This window comes from Carlito syrichta, unplaced genomic scaffold (genome assembly GCF_000164805.1).
Source record: "Carlito syrichta isolate Samal-C Ts95f unplaced genomic scaffold, Tarsius_syrichta-2.0.1 Scaffold314772, whole genome shotgun sequence".
In the NCBI taxonomy this organism is placed as follows: Eukaryota; Metazoa; Chordata; class Mammalia; order Primates; family Tarsiidae; genus Carlito; species Carlito syrichta.
The window spans coordinates 332,473-350,123 of record NW_007258868.1 but is presented as its reverse complement, the minus strand read 5'-3'; the positions used below and the strand labels follow the sequence as shown (position 1 = coordinate 350,123).

Genomic DNA, 17,651 nt, shown 5'->3' with positions numbered 1-17,651 from the left:
ATTCCGGCTACTCGAAGGTTGAGGTGGAAGGATCGCTGGAGCCCAGCAGGTCGAGGCAGCGGTGACCGGGAGTGGCCATTGCACGCCAGTCTGGGTGACAGTGAGACTCCAACACAAAAATAAATAAATAAATGAATTAATTAATTAATACATAGATAAATAAATAAATAAATAAATAAATTAGCCGGATGTGGTAGCGCACACTTGTCATTCCAGCTACTCGGAGGGCTGAGGCGGAAGGATCGCCGGAGCCCAGCGGGTCGAGGCTGCGGTGGCCGGGAGTGGCCACTGCACTCCAGTCTGGGTGACAGAGTGAGACTCCAACTCAAAAAAAATAATAATAATAATTGATAATAATTGGGTCTTGGTCCCATCCCTTTGTAGTTTATCATGACCCTCGAGATCATCTACCTATGGCTGCCCTTGCAGAATTAGCTTATCATCAGCAGCACCAGAAGCAGATACAGTGGGGGCCGCAGCTGGGGGTGGGCACTGAATATTTTCAGGGGCTTCTTGCTCTGCCTTGCCCTTCTTCCCCTTTTCTTGGCTTCTCTCTCTTCTACCACCATTCCCTTCCCTGGAATCACTCACCCCAGGATGTTGATGTTACCATGGAACCATCCTCCCCAGATGGGCCTCTGGGCTGTGATAGTCTGCCCCTCTGTCCGCAAGTGGCACAGGCTAAGTGCAGAGTGGCTTCTGTGCCCATGGCTTTCACATATTCCCCTCACTAGCTTGTCTGAGAACAATGATTTCTGAGAGCAAGAGGCTCCCTTCTCCACCTTTTTTTTTTTTTTTTTTTTTGAGTCAGAGTCTCACTCTGTCGCCCAGGCTGGAGTGCAGTGGCATGCTCACAGCCACCTCAGCTGTAATCTTCTGGGCTCACGTGATCTTTCCACTTTAGCTTTCCAATTAGCTAGAACTACAGGCATGCGCCTCCATGATCAGCTACTTTTATTTGTTTATTTATTATAGAGATGATATCTCGCCATGTTGCCCAGGCTAGTCTCAAACCCGTGGGCTCAGGCAATCCTCTCACCTCAGCCTCTCAAAGTGACGGGATTGCAAGCGTGAGCCACCATGCCCGGTTCATCTCCACCTATTTAAAAAGTGCTCAGATGCTGTCTTCTGGATAAAGCAAGTTATTTATTAGAGCCTCGCTCTATTGCTGGGGCTGGAGTGAAGTGGCATGATCCCGACGATCATGGCTCACAGCAGCCATGACCTCTTGGACTCAGGCAAACCTTCCACCTCAGACTCCTGAGTAACTGGGACTACAGCCTGCACCACCACGCCCAGCTCATTTTTTTTAAAAAATTTTTTTGTAGAGACAAGGTTTTGCTATGTTCTCTAGGCTGGTCTTAAACTCCTGGGCTCAAGCAATCCTCTGGCCTCTGCTTTCCCAAGTGCTGGGATTAGAGGCGTGAGCCTTTGCACCCTGTCCATCGTCTTGATAAAGCTTTTTTGTGACTCCACCCTCACTGGACTAGAGCCTCATCTGTCTCCTCCACCGTCTGTTAGTACCTTGAGGGCAGGGTCCCTAGCTCATTCATCTTTATTCACCCTAGACATCTGGCATGGTATTTTGCTCCCAGCAGTTACTTTAATTACACGCTTATTAGGCTTAATGGAATCCTGTTGTTGTTCAAATTCTATGAGAGATGAATCAGAGGCATGAGTTGCATGTTTCCAGGTAACGCAGTATGGCCGCGGCAGCCTTGGCTAAATTGGAGCTTCTTCCTTTGTTTTTTAGCTCTATGGGGCGGCTCCCTAAGAGTTGCAAATTCAGCCTCTGATGTTTCAAGAACAATGTAAAAGCTGATAAATAGTCATGGATTGATATTTAATAAAATGAGGCAAGACACTTTTCTGGGAAGAATGATAATGAGGGTGTGGGGACCCAGTTTGCTCTCATTTTTTTTTTTTGAGTTGGAGTCTCACTCCATCACCCAGACTGGAGTGCAGTGGCTGCTCCCGGCCACCGCAGCCTCGACCTGCTGGGCTCCGGCGATCCTTCCGCCTCAGCCTTCCGAGTAGCCGGAATTAAAGGCGTGCGCTACCACGCCCGGCTGATTTTTTGATTTATTGTAGAGATGAGGTCTCGCTGCCCAGGCGGGTCTCGAATCTGCGGGCTCAGGCAATCCACTCACCTCAGCCTCCCAAAGGCGCGGGATTACAGGCTGAACCACCGAGCCCAGCTTGCTCTCATTTTTAATAGAGAGGCCCACCTCTTGTGTTGCTGAGGCAGCTGCTAAACCATATCCTCTGGAATTACACAGCTTGAATGAGTCAATTCAAGGCAATCCTCACTTGTTTTACTCCTTTGGGCCAGGTTCTGAGGATAGAGAGAAAGGTAAAAAGGATAATTAGTTCCTGAGTACATTCTGCAAAGAGAGCCTCCTTTTTTGTTGGGGGTCTCATTCTGTCACCCAGCCTGGAGTGCCCTGGCATAATGTCAGCTCACCACAGCCTCAACCTCCTGAACTCAACTGGTCCTTCTGTCTCAGCCTCCCGAGTAGCTTAGACTACTGACATTTGCCACCACACCCGGCTAATTTTTCCATTTTTTTGTAGAGACACGGTCTCACTATGTTGTCTAGGCTGATCATGTACTCCTGGGTTCAAGCTATCCTCCCACCTTGGCCTCCCAAAGTTCTGGGATTACAGGCCTGAACCACCATGTTGACTGTTCTTTTAAATTAATATGTTGAGACAACAGTTGCTAAGATGATGATGAAAAGAGGTTCTAACAAGACCATGACACCATTAGAGAAAGTAGTCAAAGGTGGTATCCCTTTTGTGTTTGGGCTACCATTAAGAAATGGCCTGAGAATCTCTTCCACACCCCAGCTTGCTCTTTTTGAAGTGAGAAACTGAATATGTGACCAGGTCAAGGCTGTGGGCAAAGCAAAGATAAGTAAGACACAGCCTTGTCTTCAACAATTTCAAATAACCTATCAACCAGTAACAATTTGGAAATTAAAGTGGAACACAAAAATAATGAGATGATATGATGATGGTGATAACTAGCACTTATATAGCATTTACAATGTGTCAGCCATGTATGTCATGTGATATATGTTAAAGTATTTAATCCACAGCACTATGATATGTATATCATTACCATCCTCATGTCATTTATGTGAAAACTTGGGGACAGAGAAGTTAACTATCGAGCCAAAAGCCACAAAGCTAGTGAATAGGAGCCAGGATTGGAAGCCAGGCTATTTAGCTTACAGAGTTTGTATGCACGTGACACATACGCAAATGGACTCCTCACCATGGGAAATAATACAGGAGACCAATATGGTCTCTGACTCAGGAAGTCAAAACTGTTTGAAAAATAGTAGGAAATAGTACATGACAGGTGCTAAATGATATGGTATTGACATAATGCAAAAAGACTCAGGAAAAGATGGGTATACTGTGTCTTCATTCTCAACATATGAAGAATGCATGTCAAAGATGGACAGGCGATCAAAGTCTTGGCCAGTGTAGGAAGAAACTTACTGACCTTGCACACACACCACAGGAGCTGAAACTAAACCTAACACATACATGAAGTGCTAGCTCCATTTGATGAGAATTTGGAAGCTTGGAGAAATTAGGAATCTTGCTTTTGGTCATGTAGCCTAGAAGTGGTAGAGTCAAGCTGTGAATTCAGATCAGAAGTCACAGCCTGTGTTCTTTAATGTTTTACTGTGTCGCTCCACCACACAAAAATGTAAAGTTCCAGGTCCAGGGATCAGAGAAGGGCCTCAGCCTCAGGAGATTGCAAATGGACTGTGTTCCTCAGAGCCCCACATGCAGCAGGATTGGCTGAGGGCTCCACTTTTCATCTCAAGGTGAAAGCTCCTCTGCTCCTGCTGTGACTGTCTGAATCAAGAAAGCTAGTCTCTTCAGTGGTGCATTTAGTTCATTCACATTCAGTCTGATTATTGAGATGTGAGAGTTTATCCCTGTCATGAGGCTCTTATAAAGTTCTTTGTTGTTGCTGCTGTTTTTTTGTAGGTTTGTTGGTTTTCTTTTGATTTAGGGGTTGATATGTGTATGTGTTTCCAATTTGCAGTTACAATGCATGCTGTGTTTATTGTTTTCCTACATTTTTGAGAAGAGCATGGTTGTACTTTTTTTTCTTCTGTGTTTAATACCTTCTTAAGTATTTCTTGTAGAGCTGGTCTGGAGGCAACATAAACTCTTAGGGACTGAATGTCTGGGAAGGATTTTAGTTCTCCATAACTGGTGAAGCTTAGCTTAGCTGGGTAGGAAATTCTTTTTTTTTTTTTTAAAGTAGGATTTATTGAGAGGACAGAAGAGCTCCCACAGTGGGAAGAGGCCCGATGGAGTTGCCCTAGGAAATTTTTGACTGGAATTGTTTATCCTTGAGAACTTTGAAGATTGGACTCCAGTCTCTTCTAGCCTGGAGTGTTGCTCTCTGTCCTTCTGTCTCCCTTTACCAAGACTTTCTAATATGAAGATGGCAATCTAATGTCATGGTTAATGGTGTTGATTCAGAGGACTGTTGCTTGAGTTCAAATAAAGACTCCTAGTGACTAACTGTATGATGCTTAGGAAATCACTTAGTCCTGTGCCTGGGGACCTTTTCCTCTAAAATGGAGATGATAATAATAGTGCCCATTTCACTGATTATTCTCAATATTAAATAAGTTGATAGATGTAAGAGCACTTAGAGCAACACCTAGCACATAAGAATGTTATTTTATGGAGTTAAAGATTTTTTTTTTTCAATTGAAAAAAAGAAAGCTAGTTTACACACACACACACACATCTTAATAATTTGGCTCAGTTAACCTCATATATTTCCATCTGTCTTGTCTACTGTTATGTAGATATCCTCAACAATCACACCCAAGTCAAGAGTAATGTTCTTCTGTCTCTGAATTTCTCCATCTCAACACTTTTGACATTTTGGGTTGTACTATTCTTTGTTGTGAGGAGTTGTTCTGTACTCTGTACGGTCTTTAGCATAATCCTTGGCCTCCTCTACATTCAGAGTATAAACCAAAACTGTCTTCAGAAAAGCCCCTGTAGAGCAAAATCACTGCAGTTAAAAACCATTACCCTATCTTGAAATCAACTGAAAAATTCAGAGAATCTGGAGCTCTGGATAGAGTAAGACAGGATGCAATGATGGAGACTTTGGGTAAAAAGTATGAATTTTTTGTTTCCTTACTTGAGTGGGCATTTTAAATCAATAGCCCCCAAATTATTTTTTCCAAGAAATAAAACTGTTTTCATGTAACACACTTTACTTTTAATAGACCATCCTCCTGATGGCACAAGATGTTAGAATAGTCATTTTTACATGTGTCAATGCTACTGAGGCATGTTGGAGGGAAAGGAGTTGCTTGATCAACTGTTAACTGTCTTGTTAATCAGTGTTCTCCATCTTGTTAACCACAGAGGGGCATTCAACAAAGTAGAACGATCTCATTTAGTCCTTAGCTTGGGTGTTTTCCCATCAAACCTTTGATGAAACTTCCAGAGTCTCTCTGATCTCCAGCTACTTAATTAATGCCACCTGAGGTTGCAATAATTATCACAAGAATAAGTCTCCTGCCTCTTGGTTCCATCGGCTCCATACCTATCTACTCCACCATAGGCCACACAAGAAACATTTGGCTGTTCCCTGAAATTCCTTGAGGTGTGTAGGGATGTTATATTTGAATTATGAGCCCAGACCATGCAGGCACCCTCTCTACTTCTCCACTCAATAATGGAGTGGGAGACTGTACGGTTGTTCCTCTCTGAGAAACGAACTAAAGTCAATCAAACCCACCCGGAGTTTCTGCATTTCACTCACTGAAGCATGAGGCCAGGGCAGAGAGTCTCACCCTTGTTAACCACAAAGCTGTCTGGCTCTATTGCTGTTTTCTCCCTAATTTTTAGAGGTAATAGGAAGGGGAAAGCGAGCAACTTAATAATAGAAAAGGTATCATGGCATTAAAAGATATGTAAACAGAAGTTAAATGCAGTGATTTTATATATATACATATATATGTAATTTGAAGGAAAAACTCTCATGAGACAAAATTTATTGAATTCAAATAAAATAAAAGATTTCATAAAATAAAAGATTTCAAAGGATATTTTAATATTGTTTACCTAACCAACAATAAAACTCTATTCTCAGCTATTAGTTTCAGTTCTGAAAACCCATAGATAAAGGAGATATAAAGTTCCAAAGTAGGGGAGACACAACATCAATAAGGGCACCTGATCTCAAGCCAGGTGAAGTAGGGACCAAAGGGAGGCCCAAACTTTACTTGTACAAGGACCACTTGTATACCTAATTCTAAGTTATACCCTACATCTTTAAAATAAAATAATAAAAAAGTGGGGTTCTACCTCTCCAGCTCTAGCTGATTGTTCCAGAAGTAGATCAAACCTGGGTCATCAGATTATCTTTCCTGGGAATTTTAGCCTAAATGGGGAGGCGAGAAAAATAAAAATCACTGGAGTTGAAAAAATAAATAAAGTTCCGAAGTATAGGGAAAATTATCATGCTTGGAATTTAGAATTTCTTCTAATTCTAAACTCCCTAAATCAGTAAAAAGCGTCAAATGACAAGCAGAACTAAGACTATAGGTAAACATTCAGTCCAGGGGTGCAAGGGTCTCATACTTTTATATACCCACTCTGCTCTAAACTTACAGCAAATGATAGATACAATATACAGAAGGAAATCCTCTAGTGACATAGCTGGGTTCCCAAATAATGCTAAAAATCTCTTGAATCAGAATTGGAACAGAAAACAAAGTGATAAAGTATGGATCTACTGGCCCTGAAGCAGGCAGTGGCAGCTACCTGCTGATGGGTGAGAGCTTTAAGTGCTTTAAGTGAGTTGGTTCAAGGCTAGAAACTGAAATAACCTTGCTGCTTTTGTCTGTTTATAGAATAAGAGGCCACACAATAATGTTTTGTGATGTGCACCCTAACCTACAGATTTATAAGAAACTGTGAGGTTGAGGGGGGAGGCAGAGGAGGGTGACATCCAAACACCTAATTATCTACAAGCTGGCACAGTTATAGTTACAGATATATCTACAATATTCCATAGAACAGAAGTCCCAGAAAGTCACTATATGACTTGGTTCTCAGAATTCAGATGGAAGCACTTAGACAGAGGAAACTCAGAAAGAAAGAGATACTTTAAAAATGCTGCTCATCACAGTTCCTAACCAAAGAAATGGAATGGACAGCAAAATCAACAATCATGTCATGAATACACTCCAGATTAATTTTATAATTAATTTTTTTACTTTAAGTTATAAATAAAATAAAACTTGAAGGAGAATGTATAAAACGGAGGAAGAAACAAGAAGACAAGTAGATATTTTTAAAGAACCTGTTAGAAAGATTATAAAAGAAAACTCTGGAAATTAATCTTTAAAAATCTCAATAAATGGGCAAACTCTAGATTGCACTCAATCAGAAAAAAATTCTGAATCAGATGTTAGTATTCAGGGAGGTATATAACACACAGCCCAAAAGGGGTAAAAATAATGAAAGAGTTATTATTAGATATGGCAGTTAGATTGAGAAGCTTCAACATAGGTCCATCAGGAGTCTCAGAAAAAGAGACTAGAGGGAATTATGGATACACAATAATTGAAAGGGTAATAGGTGATAATTTATCAAATTGAAAAAAAAAGAGTCTTTAGTTGGAAGACATAGCCTATTAAATTGTTGCAACACAGTGGATGAAAATTCAGAAAATGGAGGATAAAGAGAATAATCTTTAAAGCAATCAGAAAGAAAAGACATTGACTTCAAAGGAATCTCAGCTAGACAGCATACTTCTTATCACCAGTAACAGAGACAGAAGATATCAAGATAATATTTTTAAAGTACTGAGGGAAAATATCTAACTAGAATTTTATTAACTTTTAAATTATCCAAGATTAAGGACAAAATAAGGGTATATTCAGACATACAAATTAAAATAATTTACCACTTACAGACATCTATAAAACTATTAGAAGATATACTTTAGCAAGAATCACGAGAGAGAAAGTTTGGGATATAATGAGTAATAGTTAATGCAAAAAAAGAAATTAATTAGTAAGATTTTATTGTAAAAGTTAAAAAATAAAAATAACCACTCCAGGTCAGACACATTAGCTCACACTTGTAATCCCAGCAATTTGGGAGGCTGAGGTGAGAGGATTTCTTGAGCCCAGGAGTCCGAAATCAGTCTGGACAACATAGTAAGACCTCATCTTTAAAAAATATATATATATATATTTTTTGTGGTTGTGGTGTGTGCCTGTAGGCCTAGTGGAAGGATCACCTGAACCTAGGAGGTCAAATCTGCGGTGAGCCAGGATCATGCCAATGCACTTCAGCATGGGCAACAGTGAGATCTCCCCTCAAAACAAACAAAACAAAACACTCCTATCGAACAGAGTACTGGAAGTCCTAGTCAGAACTGTCAGGCAAGAGAAAGAAATAAGAGGTATCCAAATAGTAAGTTAAATGATCACTCTTGGCAGATGATATGATTTTATACCTAGGAAACCCAAAATATTTCACCAAAAAACTTAGCACTGGTAAATGACTTCAGTAAAGTCTCAGTATACGAAATCAATGCTCAAAAATCAATTGCAGCTGGGCACCATTGCTCATGCCTATAATCCCAGCACTTTGGGAGGGAAGATTGCTTGAGCCCAGGATTCAAGACCAGCCTGAGCAGCACAATGAGACCTCATCTCTATAGAAAGAAAGAAAAGGAAAGGGAAAAGAAAAAAAATCAATTGTATTTCTATAAACTGACAAAAAGGCTGAAACCCAAATTTAAAAAAAAAGAAAAGAAAAAATACCTCAGAATACATCTAACAAAAGAGATAGAAGATTTCTTATTATAAAGAAAACTACAAAATGCTGCTGAAAGAAATCAAAGATGTCACAAACAAATAAAAGAATAGCTCATGCTCATGGATTAGAAGAATCAATATCTGTTAAAAACCAAATCTGTTACAGATTTAGTGCAATCCCTATCAAATTACCAGCATCATTTTTCATAGACCAAGAAAAGACGATACTTAAATTCATATGGTAGCCAAAAAACAGAGCCTGATAGCCAAAGCTATCCTTAGCAGAAAGAACATTACTGCAAGGCTACAGTAACCAAAGCAGCATGATATAGGTACAAAAATGATCGGCACATAGATAAATGGAACAGAATGGAGGACCTAGAAATAAAACCGTACATTTACAACCAACTCATTTTTGACAAAATCAACAAAAAACAAATAATGGGGAAAGGGCACTCTATTCAACAAATAGTGCTGGGAAAACTTACACAGAAGAATGAAACTGGAATACTTCCTCTTACCATACATGAAAAAAAACAATTGATAGGGATATCACTGAATCAAGATGAATTAAAGACTTAAACACATGACCTTAAACTACAAAATCTTAGTAGAAAACAGTCTCCTAAATGTTGGTCTAGGCAATGAATTCATGACCATGTCCTCAAAAGTAAAGGCAGCAGAAACTAAAATTGACAAGCGGGACCTTATTAAGTTAAAAAGCTTCTGCATAACAAAAGAAATCATAGACAGAGTAAAGAAACAACTCACAGAATGGTAGAAAATATTTGCAATGCAGCTGACAAAGGCGTAATATCCAGAATCTATAGGAACTCAAACAAATGAATAAGAAAAAAAGAAATAACCCCATTAAAAAGTGGACAATGGGTATAAACAGACACTTCCCAAAGGAAAGCATACGAACAACCAACAAACATGTGGAAAAAATGTTCAATGTTACTAATTATCAGAGAAATACAGATTACAACCATAATGAGATAGGACCTCACAACAGTCAGAATGGCTATTATTAGAATTTTTTTTTTTTTTAAACAGCCTGGGCTTGGTGGCTCAGCCTGTAACCCCAGCACTTTGGGAGGACGAGGCAAGTGAATTGCCTGAGCCCGCGGGTTCGAGACCAGCCCGGGCAACTCGGAGAGCCCTTGTCTCTACAGTAAATCAAAAAAATTAGTTGGGTGTGGTAGCGCGCACCTGTAGTTCTGGCTACTTGGAAGGCTGAAGCACAAAAATTGCCAGAGCCCAGCAGGTTGATGCTGGGGTGGCCGTGAGCATACCACTGCACTCCAACCTGGGCGATGGAAGGAGACTCCAACTCAAAAAAACAAAAAAAGCAAAAACCGATGTTTGTTGATACCTGTACACTGTACACTGTCAGTGGGAATGTAAACTAGTACAATCCTCATGGAAAGCAATCTAGACAAAGAACTAAAAATAGATTTACCATTCAACCCAGCAGTCCCACTACTGGTTATATACCCAAAGAAACAAAAATCATTCTACCAAAAAGACACCTGTACTTGTATGTTTATTGTAGCACTATTTGCCATAGTAAAAACAGGGAACCAACCCAGGTGCCCATCATCAGTGGACTGGATAAAGAAAATGATGTAAAATATACACCATGGAATACTGCACAGCCTTTAAAAAAACAGTATAATTTGCAGCCACTTGGGTGCAGCCGGAGGCCATCATTCTAAGCAAATTATCACAGAAATAGAAAACTGAATACTTCATGTCCTTACTCATAGATGAGAGCTAAACACTGAGCACACATGGGCACAAGGATGTGAACAACCGACACTGGGATTACTGAAGTTGGGAGGGAGAGAGCAGAATAAGAGCTGAAAAATCACTAATCTACTATGCTTACCACCTGGCCAGGAGGTCCTCGTAGAAGCCCAAACTTTGCCATTACGAAATAGACTTATGTAACAAACCTGTACATGTGCCCTTGAATCGAAAATAAAATAAAATTCAAATAAAATAAATGCATAAATAATAATGCCCAGGCTGTTTATAATTGTGAAAATATAAACTTTTTAAATTAGAAAGGTAAAACTAAATCTTTGAACAATTGCATGAAGGGGACTGTTAATGGAAAAAGTTTGCTAAAATGTGCTTTATGTTTAAAGGGAAGAATATAAAATTTAAACTTTATGAGAAAAAATATAGTTAAGAATGTTTTTTAAATGATGCTCATTAAAAGAATAGAAATTCATTCTATAGTATTTAAGTCAGACGTGAAAAGGAGAATAACAAAAGTATTATCCAACAGAGAAAACTTAAAAGAAAGAGATGGTAAATGGGAAACAGAGAAAGGTTATAAAAATAAATTCAAGCATATTAAAATCACAGTAAATGTAAACAGACTATTTTCATCAATTAAAAAAATTTTTACTGTACAGCATATGAGACCCTTTTAATTTTTTAAGTAAGTTTCAAAATAAAGAAACCCAAATACCCAATAATTCTGTGAGGAATGGAAATCAAATGAAGGAACTATTTAAAACCCATCAAATTGTTGACAATTGAAAGTTTGGCAATAACAAATGTTGGTGAAGATGTGGAAGAAGGGGAGGTCTAATGCATAGTGGGGGAGAATGTAAATTGGCACAATCACTGTGGAGAACAGTGTGGCAATATTTAGTAACTTTATAGGTATATATATTCACCACAGCAATCTTACATATATGTGTGTCTGTCCGTGTGTGTATCCTAGAAGAATGTTCAGATGAGTAAAAAGAGATATACACAAGTTTGAAGTTGCATTATGATAATGAAAAATTAAAAACTAGTTAAATGTCCATCTTGGCAGTTCATACATGAACTGTTGCATAGTCATGGAATACCATCAGCAGTTGAAAAGAAGAAATTTAAGCAGCAGATGATAACATATATTTCTTTGAAAATCATATTAAGAAAAATAAACCAGCTAGATAGATCAGCATGATCTTATTTATATTTTTTCTGAAACATGATAAATAGTACTATAATTTATGATTAAATGTGTGTAGTGACTATATAAAAACATGCATGGGAATAATATATCACATTCAAGATTGTAGTTACCTCTTGGGAGAAGGAAGGGAAATTAGAGTCAGGAAGGTGTGCACACGGGCTTCAACCCTATCTAATATTCTGCTTTATTTTTGAAAATATGTGGCAAATATGGCAAAATATAATGATTTAATTGGGTTGTGGATATTTTGGGTTATATTCTATTCTTTTCCATATGTTGAAAATATTTTCCAATTTTAAGTTGTACATTTGATCTATTAAAAAAATATAAATATATAGGTTTGTAATAGGGGACATTCTAGTTTACCATGCTAGAGATATCCAAGAAAAATATAAATGTACCACTTTTTGTCTATCATTTCAGACACATGTATGACCACTTCACAAACCTCTACCCACAGCTGATCAAGAAACCTTCCATCATGGATAAAGTGCAGGATTTTATGAAGTATGTACAATAGCTTTCCTCTTCTCATTGTTCTTAAGGCTGCAGGGCCTGAATCTGTCATTTTAAACAACAGTTTTTCCTGTGCCAGTTTCTTTTACCACCCCTTTGGCAAGACTTTAGCACTATTCTTGTAGTATAGAATATTTTTGGTAATGACATAAAAACTGGTTGCAAACAACATGTCCTTTAAGTTTGGCTCTTTCAAGGGTTGGGTTGACTATCACTTGCTAACACAGCTAGAGGAATACCACCATCAAGGTAACGCAGGCCAAGTTAAATCCCTGGAACCCTTCCACATGAAAGCCACTCTCTCCTCCATCTTCAAGGTGTCTCTTTTTCATGGGCCTGGTGACTCATCCTAGCTGGGGTGTTAGCTAATATCTAGAGTCATAATTATGAACTCCATCTGAATATTGTCTTTGCAATAAAGTTTTCTGAAGATTAAAATTTTAAATGTGCTGAAATTTGTAGGAAGACAGAAGATTAATCTGGGGACAGAAAAGTTCTTGGACAGAAAACCTCTTCATGAAATGCTAAAAATCCGACAGAGCATCAGCTAAAAACCCCTGGGCTAGATGCCATGAAGCAATGACACTGCGTTATTCTAAGTTTGTTATAGCCGTAGCCTGAACAAATCAGAAATAGCTTTCAGGACACAACATATCAAATAATCCTATGTAAAGTGCAGAGCACTGAAAGAAGAAAGATAGAATGAAAGGACTATGAAAAATAAGACTTTTTGTTAAGCATGCTAGGATGAAAGTGTTTAGGCAGTTATTAGTAATAAATGAGGTGGAATGACCATGAAAATGATCTGAGAGAAATACATACAGATGTAAACCTGTCCTTCAGAGCTTTTTAAAAAAATTTACCACTTCTACATACAAAAGTAGAGTTAATCGACTTATCTTTACTGATTTAGTGAGATATGGTTTTATATGAAATGCATTTGGATGGTTCATCCTTGACAGTTGTTATGGCTTTCAATATCACAGGGAGGTAAAGATCACCCTTGTGTTTTGGTTATAGTTGGAGCACAAAAGAGGCTATAAAAGAAGAGCCATAGTCCTAGGGGGAAATTAGAAATCATTTGGGATTTTCCCTGAGAGCCTTTGTGTGACTGGCATGTTACAAGATTGAGAATTTAAATCATACTGGCGTAAGTGTCTGAGTAGATAATCTCTAGAGGCCCGGTTTGACTTCGTTTTGAAAGAGTAAACATTGAGACCTCCAGTATAAATATAATTTTCTTCCAGGAAGCAAGATCGGTGGACCCGGAAAAACATCAAAGCGTACAAGGATGATTCATTCTGGAGACATACAGGCTATGTGATGGCACAAATGGATGGGCTATATGTAGGAGCAATGAAGAGGGCTACATTAGAAGGGACAAAGGTAAGATTTTTAAGAGGCTGCTCAGAATCTATATGGTAGGACAAAAATATTGAAACTGTCTTTGAAGTAGCATTCCAATTTAGAAGCAGACCAAATTAGGACTAGAGTATAAATTCCTTGCAGAAAAGGACTGTCCTATCGATCCTATTGTGGCATCTAACTCACTGACACAAAATTCAATGTCAACACGCAAATAGAACAACTTGTTTCTGTGTTTCTCCAATCTTTCATCATATTGCGCTCAGGAGTAAATCTGAAAGCACAGTATGAATGTATTGGCTTTTTAACTAACCTGATAAAGCCAGAGTGTTAGGCTAGACGCTCATTAAGACAAGACATGTAGAAGTTTCATGCTTCTTACACTCTGCAACACTTATATAAACACATACCCACACAAACAAGCACACATATTCTAATTTGTGGGAGAAGCTTTACTGAATCCCTGAGGCTTCCAAGGTACCATCTGATATATTTCCAAAGATTAAGTTTATTATGTTTTCTGGGGGTAATATATGTATATATATACTGGCAAAATATACAAAAAAGACCAGGCTCAGTGACTCAGCCTATAATCCCAGCACTTTGGGAGGCTGAGGTGAGTGGATTGCCTGAGTCCGTGAATGTGAGACCAGCCCAGGCAACTTGGCGAGACTTCGTCTCTACAATAAGTCAAAAATTAGCTGGGTGTGGTAGTGAGTGCCTGTAGTTCCGGTTACTTGGAAGGCTGAGGCAGAAGGATCGCAGGATCCCAGCAGGTCGAGGCTGCAGTGGCCGTGAGCATGCCACCGCACTTCAGCCTGAGCGAAAGAGTGAGATTCACACACACACACACACACACACACACACACACACACACACACACACACACACACAAAGACAATTCATAGAACAATGATGCACATGATTTTTAATCATATAAGTTAGCTTTCTCATATGATTAGAAATGCAAATAAAAGCCATTCTAATAAATACTTTCTCACTTATCAATTTGACAAAAATTCCAAAGTGTGAAAACAAACTCTTGGCAACGCTAAAATACTGGTGAGCATGCAAAATGGTACATCCACCACGAACAAGAATTTTGGCACTGTACCAAAATAATGTGCTCATTTACCCTTTGACCCAGCTATCCCACTTCTAGTATTATCACAAAGATACACTGGTAAAAATACAGTATGGCATATATGCAAATCAATTCATTTACAGATAATTTGTAATAGCAAAAGGCTGGAAGACAAATACAAACCAAGAGGACTGGCAGCATAAATGATGCAGCTGTAAACAGAAATGAGATAGGGCTCCATATACTATTATGGAGTGACTTTTGGGATTTGTTATCAAGTGTAAAAAAGTAAAGTGAAGAACAATGTGTATTGTGTGCTACCTTGTACATAAGAAAGGGAAATAAAGATTGACAGATGATAGGTAGATTTACTTATGTTTTTGAGAAGGAACAATCATAACAGAATAAAAACCCAAAAGTAAAAGATGAATAATCACCTTACAAGGAAGTGGAGGGAAAAGCCATATTTCTCTGAATGTACCTTGCTTGCTAGGTTTGACTTTGGAATCATGTAAAATGTTGTTCTTAATTATAAAACACAATTTAATCACAAAGAAGACAAGCAATCCCTAAAAATTAAAGACAAATGTACACAAATACATCCAACTGTGTAACACATTGATGGCATAACCACACAGAGAGCGACTGTTTCAAGTGCCAAGTGGTTGTTGCCACACATCTTTAGTGGAATGGGTCTTAAGGACAAGGACAATCACAAACAAAGCAAAAACTGAAAAATAAACAAAAACTCTTTAAACAGTGTGCAACAATCATATTTTAGTTATACTGTTGGTATTGGTATTTAGACATTTGATGAGAGTTGGATGAAAAGGTAAACATAGTAAAATAGAGCTAATTAGTAATTGCATTAGATATCAGGATTTTCAGCATCGAAAAAAATGAATGAAATAAAGACACTGTGGTTTTTAAACTACCTTTATTTTGAAATAAAGGTAGAGAATTATTATTTTTAATTTTCTTTAAAAATACACATTTTTGGCCGGGCTCAGTGGCTCAGCCTGTAATCCCAGCACTTTGGGAGGCCGAGGTGAGTGGATTGCCTGAGCTTGGCGGGTTCGAGATCTGCCCAGGCAATTTGGCAAGACCTCATCTCTACAATAAATCAAAAATTAGCCGGGCGTGGTAGCATGCACCTGTAGTTCCAGCTACTTGGAAGGCTGAAGAGAAAGGATCGCTAGAGCCCAGCAGGTCGAGGCTGCGGCGGCCAGGAGTGTGCCACTGCACTCCAGTCTGGGTGACAGAGTGAGACTCCAACTCAAAAAAAAAAAAAAAAATACACATTTTCTTTATTTGTCCCCTAAGAATTCACAAGAACCTAGTAGTGTTGGTCATTACCTAGGAGAAATGACTTAAGGGAGGTGGTAATGTCTCAATACACAAAAGCACTGACCATGAAGAAAAAAATTTATAAATTCAGCTAATTACATGAAGAATCTTTCTTTCTTTCTTTCTTGTATCTAAGATATGTAAAGAACATCAACAAATAAACAATAAAAATAGAAAACACCCAATAGAAAAATTGGCAATAGGCAAAAAGCATCAATAGGAATTTCACAAAAGTAGAAATACGGTGGTCCATAAACATGTGAAGAAATGCCCAATTTCAAGGAAATGCATAATAAAACCTCAGTGAGATCCTATTACATGCCAAAATTGGGAAACCTCAATCACTGCTGGAGTAAATTATTACAACCACTTTGGAGAAAGGATGGACATTACTTGAAACAGTTGAAGACAACACATATTCCAAAACCTAGCAACTCCACAAAGAGATGAGTGACTGTCTTGTCTTTGGGATACTTGTACATAAAAGTTCACAGTAGCATTGCTTTGCTGTGAACTGAAAGCATTTCAAATGGTCATCATACATACAGTTTATATTACATATATAATCACACTGGAATATAATACAGCAATGAAAATTAATGAACAATCTCCACACTGGTAACACTGGTAAATGGAGGGAAAAAAATTGAATGAAAGACATGAGTCACAGAAAAATGCAAACAATGTGATTATATTTGTACAAATTCCAGAACAGGCAGATTTTTAAAAATATATTGTTTAAGGATTCATATATAGATGATAAAATAATAGAGAAGCAAGTAATAAGTAACACAAAATTTAGTTTAGTGGTTATGACTGGCAGGATGGAAGGAAGATCACAGTGAAAACTTCTAAGGCACTGCTAATGTTCCATTTGTTAAACTGTGAAGTAAGTACATGAGTGTTTATTTTTATTACTATGTTTCTTAAATTGTGTGTGTACATTTTTATTTTTTTATATGTATGATATTATTCTTTTTTTTTTTTTTGAGTTGGAATTAGCTCAGGCAGTCCTTCTGCTTCAGCCTCCCAAGTAGCTGGAACTACAGGTGTGTGCCACCATGCCTGGCAATTATTTTGATTTATTGTGGACATGAGGTCTCCCCAAGTTGCCCAAGCTGGCCTCGAACCCATGGGCTCAGGCAATCCTCTCACCTCGGCCTCCCAAGGTGCTAGGATTATAGGCATGAGCCACCATGCCCAGCCTGATGTTATTCTTAATTTTTAAAATTATAGGCAAGCCGGGCTCCGTGGCTCAGCCTGTAATCCCGCGCTTTGGGAGGCTGAGGTGAGTGGATCGCCTGAGCCCGTGGGTTTGAAATCCACCTGGGCAACTTGGCGAGACCGCATCTCTACAATAAATCAAAAAATCAGCCGGGCGTGGTAGCGCATGCCTGTAGTTCTGGCTACTCGGAAGGCTGAGGCGGAAGGATCGCCGGAGCCCAGCAGGTCGAGGCTGTGGTGGCCGGGAGCGGCCACTGCACTCCAGTCTGGGCGACAGAGTGAGACTCCAACGCAAAAG

The 17,651-nt window shown here is 38.8% G+C and overlaps 1 protein-coding gene across 1 annotated transcript in view; it reads left to right on the top strand.

Moving 5' to 3' along the window:
* The window catches only part of PLBD1 (phospholipase B domain containing 1), a 49,703-nt gene that overhangs the window by 5,254 nt on the left and 26,798 nt on the right, over positions 1–17,651 (top strand). Inside the window, exons 2-3 of the mRNA XM_008071876.1 lie at positions 12,241–12,324; positions 13,581–13,719. Of these exons, the coding sequence (XP_008070067.1) occupies positions 12,241–12,324; positions 13,581–13,719 (223 nt within the window). The remainder of the gene's footprint in view (positions 1–12,240; positions 12,325–13,580; positions 13,720–17,651) is intronic.